The sequence below is a fragment of the Protopterus annectens genome, chromosome 11.part0 (genome assembly GCF_019279795.1).
Source record: "Protopterus annectens isolate FY-2018-M chromosome 11.part0, PAN1.0, whole genome shotgun sequence".
Lineage (NCBI taxonomy): Eukaryota > Metazoa > Chordata > Ceratodontiformes > Protopteridae > Protopterus > Protopterus annectens.
This window is the reverse complement of record NC_056745.1, coordinates 1,199,107,546-1,199,123,032: the sequence shown is the minus strand read 5'-3', so window position 1 is coordinate 1,199,123,032 and position 15,487 is coordinate 1,199,107,546. Positions and strand designations below refer to the sequence as shown.

At 40.6% G+C, this 15,487-nt stretch overlaps 1 protein-coding gene across 1 annotated transcript in view; it reads left to right on the top strand.

The window, feature by feature from the left end:
- Window positions 1-15,487, top strand: part of LAMB1 (laminin subunit beta 1) — a 1,172,470-nt gene that overhangs the window by 464,055 nt on the left and 692,928 nt on the right. Inside the window, exon 11 of the mRNA XM_044088561.1 lies at window positions 6,074-6,186. Coding sequence (XP_043944496.1) covers window positions 6,074-6,186 — 113 coding nt within the window. The remainder of the gene's footprint in view (window positions 1-6,073; window positions 6,187-15,487) is intronic.

Here is a 15,487-nt window from a genome sequence, read left to right as displayed (position 1 = left end):
GCTCTCAAAGCCAGTGTGCCGAACAGTCACAGCACTTAAGGCTAAACAACACACCTGATACACTTGTAATAGGTGACTCTATCGTCAGGCACACTGACGTCCTGCTCACCAGGCTGAACAAGGAGAAGGTCACGGTGAGCTGCCTGTCGGGCGCTAGGATCCGCCACATAACACAAGCACTTAGGTCACTCCAAGGGAAGTACAAATATGACTCAGTCATTGTCCATGCTGGTGTGAATGACCTGAGACGTACTTCCCTGGACTGCATGAAAAGAGACATAGAGGAGCTCTCTGAGCATGTAGCCCAGGCCGGTATGACCCTGACCTTGAGTAGCATCTTACCCTCACCAAGAATGATGCCACAATATGAAGACAAGATGATCAATTTCAACAATTGGCTTAAGTATTGGTGTCATTCAAAGGGGACCCAATGCCTGTCTGCCTGGGATGACATGCTCAACAAGCCACGATGCTTCACTAGGGAAGGCTTGCACCTGTCACCCCTGGGCTTTCGGATATTGGCAAAGGCTCTTGCCACCCCCATAGTGCCTTTTTTAGGCAAGGCTCAAAAGACAAACCCACCTCCATAGGTATCACAAGGGATAAGAAGCTAAGAGTAATGCTACTCAATGCCAGAAGTCTAAACCTCAAGATGCACGCACTCGAAACTCTCCTTAGCATGGAGAACATCGATATCTGTGCAGTAACAGAAACCTGTTCAAGGCTCCCGAGAGCACCCCAGCACTACCAGGTTATACCTCATACCATGCTTTTTGGCCCCAAAACTTGGACCGAACCACAAAAGGAGGGGGAGTATCAATATTCGTCAAAGATACCCACACCTCCAGGTTGGTGGTAGAGCACAAAGCATCAGAGACTATCCATGTGCAACTAACAGTGGGTGAAACTGCCTTCCAGTTTATAGCCTGCTACAGACCACCCTCCTAAACCCAGGAACCCTACTTGGCCTTCCTGAGAACACTGGAAAATATGAAGGTCTCTCCAAACACCATTATATTGGGTGACTTCAACTACCCTAACATAGACTGGGAGCATTACTCTAGCTCCAACACCCTAGCCCGAAGGTTCCTAGAATTTATAAACTCAAATGCTATGGAACAACTTGTTGCCACACCCACAAGAGGGGAAAACATACTGGACCTGATCATCACCAACATGGGGACTCTATGCTCCAGACCAGAAGTGTATCCCTCACTGTTAAGATCAGACCATAAACTAATCTCACTAGATATTCACATCCCGACCCCAGCCCCTGCCCAGAAAACCACAGTGAAAAACTTCTCTAAAGCAGATTTCACACTCCTCAAAACCGAGGTGGAATCCTTCAAAGCCGCCAGGCCTGTGGAAAATACGGCCCAGACCGCAGAATCCTTTATAAACGCATTCTATGAACACCTTCAGGAATGCATGGATCATGCAATCCCAAATAAAACCAAGACCCAATCCTCCAAAGTTAGGCGTCCTATCTGGTGGACCCCAGCCATAAAAAAACTGTACAATAGAAGGAGGAAGCTACTACATGATAGAGCAAAATCCCAAAAAGAGAAGGCATCTCTGATCAGTATTAGCAAAAAACTACGGGCACTCATAAAATCGTCTAAGGCCAGCTTCGAGAGAAAAATTGCACAGGACACTAAGGATAATCACAAGGCTTTATTTAGTTATGTTAGGAATCTGGGTGGGAATTCCCAGATATGCTCAGAATTAGTCCAAAATGACAAAAAATACACCGAACCCACAGACATTGCCAACATCCTAGCTGACAGGTTCAGCGCAAACTTCTCCCCCCTTCCCCACCAAAAGGGCAAATGTCTATCCCAGCAGAGTGCTACCCCCCTGACATCTCAGATGCTCAGGTAAGAGCCGCCCTCTCCAAAGCAAAAAACACAGCATCAATGGGACCAGACGGTGTCCCGGGCTGCGTCCTACATGAACTCCAAGAAGAACTAAACCCAAACATAAAACTACTGTTCAATCTCAGCCTTACTACAGGATATGTACCCAAAGAGTGGCGTACAGCAACAGTGGTCCCTCTCCACAAAGGTGGTGCCTCAACGGATCCTGGAAACTATCGCCCCATAAGCCTGACTAGCTTGGTCTGCAAAGCTATGGAAAGGATCATCATGGACCTCATAAATAAAGATATTGGGGACCTACAGACACTGGATCCTACCTAGTTCGGCTTTGTTAAGGGCAGATCCTGCCTCTTAAACCTGGTTGATTTCTTTGAAACAGTCACCAAGGCCATTGACGAGGGGAAGGTGGTCCACACAGCCTACCTGGACCTTGCAAAAGCCTTCGATACAATACCATACTCAGGCATTATAGATAAGCTCACCAGCTTAAATATAAACCCCTATGTCACTAGATGGGTTGCAAACTGGCTCAAGGACAGAACCCACATGGTTAGAATTGCTGGAGCCATGTCAGACTCCAAACCAGTTAGAAGTGGCATCCCACAAGGCTCAGTCCTGGGACCTCTCTTGTTCTGTATATATTTCTCGGAGGTACAGGCTAACACGGAAGGACTGTGGCTGACCAAGTTCGCAGATGACTGCAAACTGGGTTCCATAATCGACTCTCCAGCCGACACAAGCATCCTACAAAAGGGCCTCACAGAAACAGACAACTGGTGCCAGAGCCATGGCCTCAAGCTAAACGCCAAAAAGTGTATAGTCATCCCCTTTGGCAAAAACAAAGTGCCCACAAATTACCACATAGGTGGTAATCCATTAAGTATGGAAGAAGTAATTAGGGACCTGGGGACCAAAGTTGATAGCAATCTCTCATTTGACAGCCACGTGGCCAAAGTGGTTAGAAAAACATTTTATATAGCCCACCTAATCATGAAGGGATTCACATCTAGATCAGGGGAGGTCATCGTGCCTCTTTACTCATTCCTCATCAGGCCCATAATTGAGTACAATGCCCCTTTTGGGATGTACCTTACCAGACACCTGCAGCAACTGGAAAGACCCCAAAAGTACCTCACCAAGAGGATCAAAGGGCTCAAACAGATGCCATATGCTGCCCGGTTAAAGAAACTCCAGCTCTACTCAGTGGCATACCGCCTGCTCAGAGGTGATCTGTGTCTGACGTATAAAGCCATGTCCAACCCGGAATTAATGGACATGCTGCACCTCAGAAAATCCAAATCCCATCGAGCTACGCGCTCGAGAGACTTGAACCTCAGCACTGAAATAAATAGGACATACTGGAGGGACAGATTCATAACCCAGAGGCTCCCTTTACTCTGGAATAAAATCCCAGTCCAGGTTAGGCAGAGTCCCTTATTGACTCTCTTCAAGAGGAATCTTGATGAGTGGATGGGAGATAGTAGGTTTACCCCGGGTATCACTTCTGTGTCACTGTTAGACAGAGGCACAGTATACTAACCTCGAAAAAAGGCATAGCAAAATTCATTTAAAATGGGTGGCGAAAGCCAAACACACTCTGGCTAGGCTTATAAATGCCCTAGGGCAGATAGCCTAGTATGAACCTATGAACCTATGAACCTATAAATCCCTATCTCATCAAGTGGGTGACCAACTGACTCACTGATAGGACCTACAAGGTCAAAATAGGTGCTTCCACCTCTGACAGCAGATCTGTTACTAGTGGTGTTTCCCGGGGATCTGTCCTGGGACCCCTACTGTTTGGCATTTACTTCTCAGAGGTTCAGGCAAAGACAAAAGGCCTGTGGCTGACCACATTTACAGATAACTGTAAGTTGGGTACTGTCATTGACTCCCTAAATGATGTTAACATACTGGAAGAGGGTCTCACAGCTACAAATGACTGGTGCCAAAGTCATTGCCTTAAGTTAAATGCAAAAAAAATGTATTATCATACTATTCAGCAAAAAACACGGTCTCTACTGATTACCACATCAACAGCAACCCACCCGAGCATACAACCTGTAGTGAGAGACCTGGGTACTCAGGTTGACAACAATCTCACATTTGGCCATCATGTAGCTGCAGTGGTCAGAAAAGCCTTTTACTTGGTTCATCTCATAAGTAAAGGGATTGCATCCAGAAAAAAGGAGTTTATTACCTATCTGTACTCCTCCTTCATTAGGCCAATAATTGAGTATAACGTCCTGTTTGGTATGTACCTGTCCAAACACCTACACCAACTGGAAAGGCCACAGAAATACCTCACAAAGAGAATCCATGGCATCCAACACCTGTCCGGTGCTGACAGGCTCAAATCACTATCACTCGACTTGGTATCATATAGATCGTTCAGAGATGATCTGCGTCTCTCCTACAAGGCAATATCAGACCCTGCCCTACTAGAGATGCTCCATATCCATAAGTCTATCTCCTTGTGCATTACCCACTGAAAAGGCCAAAATCTGATATGTGACATCAACAAAACCAGCTGGAGAGACAAGTTTGTCTCCCAGAGGCTGCCACATCTCTGGAATAGACTTCCCATACATGTCAAACAGAGCACCTTGCTGACTCTGTTCTAGCGCAACCTTGATGAGAGGATGGGAAACCACAAATTTGTCCCAGGGGTTCCACCTGTGTCCCTCATTGACAGTGGGGACAGGTGCTGACTGAGGTTTCTTTTTTTGGGGATAAACTCTTAGCTAAGCATGTAATGTCCCCAGGGCCATTAGCCAAGTAACCTCCTATGATCCTATGACTTCTAAAGCTCTTAAAGTCAGGCTGATGACTGGATGTCTGTTTGTGGCTAAATTCAGTGTTGTAAATTATATTACAGCAGTGATCCTTGTACTCAAACATCTACATTTATGGTAAGTGTGGCCATACAACTGTATCTTCTTCATAAAAGCCGTGTAATCACTTTTTTCTCTTCAGGAGCTCTGCTGATTCACACATCTTTGTTAACTAAAGTCTTCTCTGAGTGTACCATATAAACTAAAGAAAGTAACTCCAGCTTGTGGTGATCTTTGAGTGAAATGGATGAGTCTGCTTTGCTTTAGAAAGACGCACTCCTTTCTTCATATTCACACCGCTCTATTCTTTGCTGTATTTTTTTTTGTATTTACTTTTTGCCTCTCTGCCCATTAGCTATCAAGCTTTCCCTCTCAGTGTTGAGCTCATTTGTTCAACCTGCACCAGGTATCCCCAGCCCAGAGGTGAGAGCCAATTAGAGGGGCTGTCATCCAGGCAGCCATGAAGGTGGTTTGTGCATTAGTTGCCATCATGGTTATGAGAGTATTTCTGTTAAGGCCATAAATCCATCATTTGGTGGCTGAGATGAGCCTACAGTCAACTCAGGACATGCTGCACCGTCCTCATTGACTTTCTTGAAGCAAAACTGTAGTTGACAAAGGACAATTGTGATCCACTCTAGATAGAGATTAGATGGATAGATAGATAGATAGATAGATAGATAGATAGATAGATAGATAGATAGATAGATGGATCAGTATAATGCATCTGTCTAATTACATGGTACCCATGGACCAACTTTTATCCATTCCTGTTGTATGTACCGCCTCAGTGTAAGATAATCATTAAATAAAAAGTCATTTCTGTTGTAGCTCATATACCTATTTTTCAGACCTTTTCCCTTATAAAAGTCCACTGAACTTTGCACATCTATCCTATTATTCATACCCTAGAGCAAATTACAAATATCTTCTTAATATTTCAATGAATATATACATGTTTAACCAATAACCTACATTAATTCTCTGTTCATTGCCTAACCGTATATTTTGAACAAAGCCTACTGTAGGTACCATGTTTGCCTTATGTGCCTTACAGACTTACTATCTTGTGCAGAACACTTTTGAAGTCTATTAAAAAGCAATACTTGTGTCTCAGTTAAATTATTTTTGAATGCACCTTTTATCTTTAACATATTTTAATGATGGTCCATTTGACTGTGCTCAAGTGGTTTGACCTGTAAGCACAATAACTCGAGTTTGAAACCCACAGTGACACTTGTCTGATAAAAAGGTCTAGGCAACTTCTGTAATCATTGTACTCAGAACTGAAAACTAATTTCATCTTGGGAAGGAATAACATGTCACTGCAGTGTCTCTAATTCAGTGTTTTTGTTGTTGTAGCCTGTGCCTGCAATCCTCTGGGAACTCTTCCAGGAGGAAGACAGTGTGAACCTGAATCAGGAATTTGCTACTGCAAGCGGTTGGTGACCGGAAGGAAATGTGATCAGTGCCTTGTAAGTAGCTTAAGACTGAATGTGAAGAACATTGCCTGATCTTTAGGAAATTAATATTTTTATAGCAAGTTGTAGTTAGATGATTTGCTCTATCTCTATTAACATTTGTACATCATGGAGAACTGTATAATGAAGAGTGTATCCCTAGCAGTAAATGTTTAGTTAAGAATAAAATGTAGCTCTTTCATGTGTGGCTAAATAAATCTAGCTGTAATATAAATAAAAGTGATTATTTATGTTAGGTTTAGGGCTTTGGGAACCTTTAAGAGTTAACTCTGTGAACTTTATTAGTGAACCAGCCTCAGACATGGGGGGAGGGGGGGCTCATCCTCCTGGAGCATGTAGTACTTGCAAATTTTTCTCTCCCAGATCCAGTTTGGAGTAAAAAGGTCTAGTCATATGATTAGGACTGGGCCTGACCACAAACCAGGCTTGTGTATTTAATTTGTACAAAAATTGGATCATAAACTGTTTTCCAGTCATAGGACTATTTTGCTCAAAAACTGTGTTAAATGGCTCAGTATTGTAATTCTGAGACTTGCATGTCTGAGTCCTAGAATTATGAAAAAATATGAAAATGCAGGGGAACATGCATGTTGAACATCTCTGTTCTCCATTAATATAGTTGTGTGCAGGTGGGGGAATCCCCACTGCATCCCTCAGTGTATGATGGGGATAGTCCCTTATACCCTAGAACTTAAAACATGCCAGCCCTGAGAGCGGTGTACCTTAAAGAAAAGGGAATACTCCCAAAAGCAGCAGTGTTGGACTTGGTATATGTAAGTCCACATTTTCGCATTTTCAGTCTTGCTCTTCCAGGGCTCACACTAACAAGTCTCTGGGTTTCAAACAGTTACTGTGTTAAACACAATCCGGTCTGAGAATGAAGCTTAAGGAGTGTATTGCATGCAAAATGTGCATTGTTATGACTGGTTATCCAGTTATAATAGTTTATAAAGCATGATTTTAAGTGTATTTACATGGGAGTGCTGCTTGTATAAATTAAATTGCAAAGCAGATAATCAGTTAGTGCATGCTGGCCCTATAGTGCAGGGGGATAAAGCTCTGATTGAGACCCAGATGAGGCAGATAATCTAACAATGTAAGCATGAGAGGAGTCAGTTGGAGATTGTGGAACTGAATGGTTAATACTGCTTCATTGTCCTGGAGAGGGCGGTGGCTTGACCAACTGTCTTACTGACACCTTGGGAGGGTGTGGGATGCTAAAACATTAAGCATAATGGCTGAGATGTTGCCTGGTTCTGTCAGGCAATGGTCAAGCACTGTAGCCATTACTGGCTTTTTGCAGAAGCATGTGTGTTCATTGAGGATGGTGTTGACCTGATTTTATTAGTGTGTGTGGATGTGAAGCTGCTAGGGAGAGGGATTAGGAACCAGGAACCTTCATATTTCCTAGAGATGAGGACCATGATCCTCTACTCTTGTCTCATTGCCTTAGTGCTCTTGAGCAATGTGGAAGGAGAAGCAGATGGAATGAATGAGAACTGATAGAAGAAAGGGGCTGGATGGTCGAGAAGGACCAGAAAAAAGAAAAAAAACATGGGAAAATTGTTAAATAGTTATTGTGTTACAAAAACGCAAGTGCTTTCCAGCTGATATAGTATGTGACACTATGTTGTGTGAATTCCAATGTCTGAAGTTAATTTCGGCTATCTACAGGCTCTATGCATATTGATATATATTATGGCAATCTTATTTGCTTTACATTTAGTGCACATAATACTATTTAAGAAAATGGATGATGAAAACTAGAACTGCACCCTTGCATCTGTTGTGCAGGTTGGGGAGTTTTTTGGGGTGGTAACCATTCCTTAAGTTTTCGTGATATTCAGAAATGCTGATGTATTTTATTACTCAACTGTACAGTAATGAGAGTATATGATGTTCAGCATGGGAATCACAACTGCAGTATTCCTTACTCAACGTTTTGACGAAGATGAGTTAATTGAACTGCCAGACCGACACCAGGGCTTTTCTTGGATATCTCATTGAGTAAAGCTTCTTCCTGGCCACTGTCAGTCTAATCTGCAGCCTATGAGGAGGAGTATTTCTATCATTCTTTCATTCTTTTTGCCACAAATGAAACAATCTAGTCATTCTGCTGTCTTTGTGGTTTCTTTCTGGATACTTCCAGAGCACAGCAGCTTCCTAATTTGGGATCTTTTTTCTCTTAAGAATCTTTGAAAGGCAATACACTTTAAATTATGACTATTGTTAATGTTCTAATTAAATGTGTACTGTTTTGGAATTATGTGAAATTTGAATCCCAAGACATTCCCAGAAAAAAAATGCTCTAATGAAAGTGCACACAGAAGATAGATTCCTCCTACAGGTTTTAAGTCTATGTGCTTTTTCTGCACATCAGAACAGCAGGTGTGCTCTGTGAACAGTGTGACTTTTAGGAAAAAAAATGAGCGAGTTGAAATGGAAACCTTGCTGCAGGTTAGTTGTCAGCCATTCAAGCTGTATATCTTTTGTTTTCAGTAATGGAAAACCTATAAGATGGAGCAGCCACAAAAAGTAGCAATTAAAGAAACAGCAAGAAGCCAGCGTGAGGCTGCATGTGCAAAGCTATCTCCAGTCCTGAGAAGCATCAGCAGCAGCCTGGTGTGATGGCCTTTATCAAATCCTTGCCCGCTTGGCCTATCCAGAAGCAGACAGCAAGAGTCTTGCTTTGGTTAAAGCTGTTTTGCAGGCTTCTGCGGAGACCACATTGATGTCCAGGCCAGATACTCACTCCTATGCACCTGAGAAAGATTCTGGTACTTTTATACTGACATCAGTTCCTCATGAAGCAAATACAAATAAATAATAATAATAACAATAATAAATTGAGTCAATGAATGAGTATTACAGTTGTTTTAATCAACATAAGCCCAGAACATTTGTTTGATGATGTTTCCAACACAGGGCTTTCTGATTCCTCACCTCCTTTGGAGAGTATAGGCAGTACACCATAGGACCAGCTGTCACTACCATCTTTAGAGTTTGACTACAGAAGGCTTCAGAAGAATACAGTGAGCCTGGAAAAGAGCTAATAATACCCAACCTCTGCATCTCTCTGTTTCAAGGATTCCACTTCACCTAAAAGGAGAATGGAGTCTCCATATCCAATTTCTCCAAGTTGGGATCTTGAGGGAGATGGTTTGAGCTATTCCTTGTAGATCTCCTTATTCATGGAATATAGCATGGATGATTAAGAGGCTGTCTCTCCAAGCTTCCCACCAGAGAGCATCTCCTTTGATGATCCATTGAATTTAATGAGGAAGCACTTCAAGTAGGGACCCAGAATCTGAGATGCATTCAGTTGGTGAGCTTGGAAGAGCCCATACCACTTGCAGTTCCACCCATCCCTCCCACTCTTAGAGAAGTTTTTGATTTAATTTCTTTAAATCCAAATTCCCAGCAGTCCATTCTGGAAATGAGGTCCAGGAAGAGTCTGTAAAAAAAAAAAAACTGTAATGAATCTGGCAGTAGCCTGCTTGGTGGCTACTAGATGGTCCAAGCTGGCTTCAGGATTGAACACTGATAATGCAGGATATTGGATCACTTCAGAAAAAAAAGGTTTGCATCTCAGATATCCTGATGTTTTCTATAATCAGCTGTTAGATGTACATTTTTAAATATCAGGACAACCTCTGCTTATAGATTAAGGATGTGGTTTTTATTGTCCCAAATGAAACTTTTACATGCAAAGTTACCAAGTTTACTCATATAGCTTTCTGTATGGTTAAGAACACAGTAAAGTGTGGTTGTGATGCAATATGTACCTGAAGCAGAACAGCAGCTTTCAGAGCTGTGCTGAGGAGACACACCTGGATTAGGTTGCAGCCATCGCTAGAAGGCATGAAGAGACAGCTGATTGATGCACCATTAGACAAGGAAGTTCTCTTCACTCCCCGGAACTATTTAAATGTTTGAAACAGAAAGGAAAGACAGTGAAATCAGTCAAGCAGCTCTTTTATCCATTTGTTCTGAAGTACAGCTTCCCAAGGGGAAGTAGTAAATGCTGCCGTGCTGTGAGAATGCAAGCTCAGAATAGGGAGAGCTTTGGAGAGATGGTAATGTATGTGTATGTATGTATATATATATATATATATATATATATATATATATATATATTTATATATATATATGTGTGTGTGTGTGTGTGTGTGTACTTAGAGGAGATGGAGGCAGAGTTGGCTGCCCTAAGAAAAGACAAGGAACAGGGGTCAGGAGGTATAAAAAAAATGGAACTGTGGACCAGTCTTGATTTCAGTGCCTGGGAAAATCAGTGAAATAAATTGTATGAAAAGGACTGGACTCACAGAAGATAGCAACCATCACATGTTCATGTCCATTAGAAGCTATACTGGACTCATAGTAACCATCACATGTTCATGTCCATTAGAAGCTATACTGGACTCATAGAAGATAGTAACCATCACAGGTTCATGTCCAGTAGAAGCTGTCAGTGAAACCTGACATAGGTGAGTTGATCATCGGAGAACTACGAAGCAGAAAGTCAACAGGTATGGTCTGCTTGGGCTTCACCAGAGCCTTCAGCATGGTGTTGCACAGATGGTAGCTACATAAAGTGTATGGGGTAGAGCAGAAATTAAGGAGCTGGATAGAAAGGATTGGGAAAGGATTGAGCAAGATGGTTGTGGAAGGTGCTGTAAGGAGTAAGAAGTGTGACTAGTGGAGACCTGTAGGAGTATTTTGGGTCTTGCGCTCTTCATTCTGTATCAAATATCTGAGGGGATTGAGGACAGGTTTATCCTCTTTTAGGAAGAGACAGAGGCTGCAATGGAAGATGGAAAATAGAAGTTTTAAGAACGGTTTGAAAAGGCTGTCTCAGTGGGCATAGAGGTGGTATTTGAAATCTGTTGTAGTCAAATGCAAAGTGCTGCAGTTGGGGCACAACAACCCATATGCAAGATTCTAGCTGTAGGAAGTAGAAGTAAAGGTGATGGGACAACAAAAGGGGTTGGGAGTTATTATCACACCAAAACTGGGAACACCAGGAACACTGTTGAATGACAACAAAAAGCAAGGTTTATTCTTAGGAATCTATGTTCCTGAAGTAACATTTTCACTAGATAGTGCCTTGGTGACCACATACAATTTTGAAGACCATACAAAAAACACAATGTAAACTACTTGGGGTAGTCTAGAGGAAGTTTGCCAGCTAGGAAGGTGAAATGTGTGAGGGTATAGTTAACAGAGACTAAAGACTGGAGCGGTATCCCTTTGAGGTAAGGGGAGATAGAAGAGATGTGATATGGTTTCATAAAATAATGAGGAGATGTGAAGGATCAGCCTTGAAAAACATATGGGGAAGGAGAGGCCAGAGGTATTGCTTTGAAGCCAAAAAAATATATATATATATCTATAGGTTCCCTATTAAAACCGCGAAGGTCCACTTACCCGAATACGGAAACGTCGACACGTATTCATCAAACCGCGAAAACACAGATCGTCCTGAAGCATGAAATCCGAAGTGTTGAATCGTCATGGTTGTCCTTTCTGCGGTATAGCTCCGTAAGGTAAGTTTGCGATAGTTACGGACCTTAGGGTTAGGGTGTGGGTTAAGGTAAGTGCCTAGATGGTAGTATATGCAAGATTTATTTTAGGGTTAGAAGTAGGGTTTAGTTTAGCGTTAGAAGTAGGGTTTTGGTTAGTGTATGTATGTGGTTTATTTATTTTGTTTGGGTAGGTAGTATGTAGCGGGCGATGGGGTTGGACAGCTGTGATGGTTCGAGTTTTTGAATTTCGCAGTTTAGGGCATTCGGTGTATTCACAGTTCACGTAATATATGTTGATGTTTATGTATTCAGTGAATAGGACTTTCGCGGTTCTAATATAGACCTACATATATATATATATATATATATATATATATATATATATGTGTATATATATATATATATATATATATATATATATATATATATATATATGTATATATGTGTGTGTAAGTATATATATATATATATATATATATATATATATATACACACATATATATATATATATGGGCAGCCACAGTGGTGCAGCGGTTAGCGTTGTCGCCTCACAGCAAGAGGTTCTCCGGTTTGATTCTCGGCTGGGGTGCCTTCTGTGCGTAGTCTGCATGTCCTCCTTGTGGTCGCCTGGGTTTCCTCCAGGTGCTCCGGTTTCCTCCCACATCCCAAAGACATGCAGTAGGTGGATTGGACACCCTAAATTGGTGTGAGTGTGTGCATGCCTTCTGTGAAGGTTGGGCGCCAGGCTGGCAACTCGGGAAAAGCCAAAAGAAGAAGATATATATATATATATATATATATATATATATATATATATATATATAGTATGCATCTATGAAAGTTCTTCATAGAGAGGGTGGTTGATGAGCCAAACAGACTTTTGAGATTGGTGGTGAAAAAAATAAACCACAGATGCATCAGGGAAGTATGGAGCAAGTAGAAAAGAAAGTAACGTGTAGAAGAAGATATAGGATGTTGAATGCAGTAAAATGACAAGATTGGAAAGTCAAAATATATCCTGCTGATAAATGAAATGAAGGACTGACAGGGAAAATAGAACTTTGAACAGGCAGGAGGGAGTGTCAGTGCAAATGGCAGCTAAGTTTTAGTGCTTCATTCTGCAGAATTATTTTTTTTTTAAATATTTTTATTCGGTTATTACTTTTGACATAGGCAAACTTACATTTATACAAAAGCGATCAAACCATATTAACAAGTTCACTTTTACAAATATTATACATTGCATATATTGTTATATATCATATAACCAAAACAACATTACATAATTTGTTCAATTTCTGCCTTTTCCTAAACATCATTCTTCCTCCAAAACATTTTTGTGCATGCGTCATCCCCACATTTTCCATTTTTTTATGTAATTTACTCCTACTCTTTTCTAAAGATTTCACTGTCTTCTCTTTTTTAAACCACAAAAATATCTTTATTAAGTTATCATTTATATAAATGAAAACAAAACATATTGACATAATCCCAGCTGCAAGCATTTTACTTCACAAACCATATTGACATAACCCTAGTTGCACACATTATACTTCAGTTATAATCTATCCAATCATTATCAGTCAAACATTACATAGCTCATTCAGGTCCTGCCTTCTTTTAAACCTCATTCCTTACCTGTATGTATTGTTCCCACAATTCCCATTTTCCTACGTAATTTGCTCCTACCATTTTTTAAAAGTTCCCAGTTCCAGTTGTTTTAGCTCTGTTACTATATTCACTACTTCTAGTATAGCTGGTATAGACTTTGATTTCCATTTTCTAGTAATTGCTTTTTTGGCAGCCACCGTAATTAGACTCAACAAGGCTTTACTATGTCTAGGCAATTCCGATTCTGTATCATAGCTCAGAAAAATAATTTCCCTAGTTACACCATTTTGATTATCCAGCATCTCCAACAGAGCAGTCTGCAGGGAATCTTTAAAGTCTGCCAACTCATTAAACTCCCAGAAAATATGTTCCCAATTACCTCTTTCTTCCCCATCACACTTCCAACATTTGCTGTCTACTTGAAAAATTCTCTGGAGTTTACTTGGGTTATAAACATATCTATGCAAATCTTCTAGATTTTGTTGCATATTTGGGAGACATACCTATATCCTCCCATTGTTTCTTTGTAAACAGCTTATCTATTCTCTTCCCAATCCTTTTTTACCTGTTCTGATTTATTCTTAAAGTTATCATGCAATAATTATTCCATTTTTAATGGCTGCTTCGTTCTCGATTCTACTAAAAACTCTACCAGTGTTGGTCTTTCATTTAGGATCCCCGATTTCTTTCTCTTTGCCTACACTCTGATATCAATCAGATATCAAAAGGGAAGGCAATCTCTAACGTGCAGTCCAAATAAATTCTTGGCATCTTCCCATTATATTACATTTCCCTCTCTAATTATTTGCTGCCAATACCTTGATTCCTTTGCCAGTTATTCTCCAATAAATTCCAGCCCACTCTTTCCTATTGTCTGAATCCCTAATTGCAGTCATCCCTCTCGGAAGAATTACCTTTCTGCATTCCCATGTTGGCTTAGTCCTTAGAATATTTCCTGCGACTTTATGAATATAATATTCTGCAGGGTTATTTTTATTTTCATTAAATATATGCATTCAAAGTCCCAGTCTCTCATTGTTTCTTGAGCATCAACCCATTTCATAATCATCCCTTTCCACTTTGAATTTTAGGTTTATGCTTGTGCTATGTGTAGGAGCCTTAGCTATGTAGCTCTGAAATACCTCATCAAATTGGGTAATCCCAATCTGCCTTGTTCTGTTGGAAGAATCAGTTTATCCCACTTGACTCTTGCCCTCTTCCCCTTCCAGATAAAATCCTTCAGCTCTTTATTAATTGCTATCCACAGCTTCTCTGCTTGATAACAATACGCATGACTTGTGTATAAGACTGTCCATGTCCATATAGCAGAGGTTCCAATTTCTCAGTTTTTGTGTTATCTTTTGTTTAGTCTGTTGCCACATATCCTTAGCTACCACAATGGAATCATTTTAATCCATACTCATAAATGCTTAATTTTATCTTGTCCCTGTAAATACAGATATTGCTGAATTAATGTGTGGGTACATAATTTACTGCTATTGGCTTTGTTTTAGCTTCATTCATTTTGTATCTTGAAAAGATTTGAAACTGTCCAAAGATGTTCTATAACACTGTAATGTCCTTTTCTGGTTTTGTCAGATATAAAGTAATATCATCTGCAAATAGGACCAGCTTTTCTTGACATACCAGTTGTATCCTTGAATTTCTGAGTTCCGTATTCTCTTTCCCATTGGTTGTAAATATAATGCAAATAACAAAGGAGATAGAGGATACCGCTACGTGATTCCTCTGCTCAAGGAGAAATTATCAGAGAGGACCCTGCCCACTTTAATTTTACCCTCCAATCCATCATGTATCCTCCTAATCAACCTTAAAATTTTATCAGGGAATACAAATGCTTCCATTGCCCTGAACATAGTCACAGCTTAATCTGTCAGATGGTTTCTCTGCATCAAGACCCACCAGTAATGGTGGTATTTTCTTACATTCTGCTTCCCTCTGGATCATCAATATTCTGTTAATGTTGTAAAATTTTTGCTTCCCCTCCACAAAACTACATTGATCCATATCTATCAATTTTGGCATCACTTTTGCCATTTTTTAGCCATTATAGACATAAACACTTTATAATCATGGCAAGACACCTTGGCAGAGCAACAGTCACTATTCCTGTTTCAGTTTTTTACTTACAGTTAGTG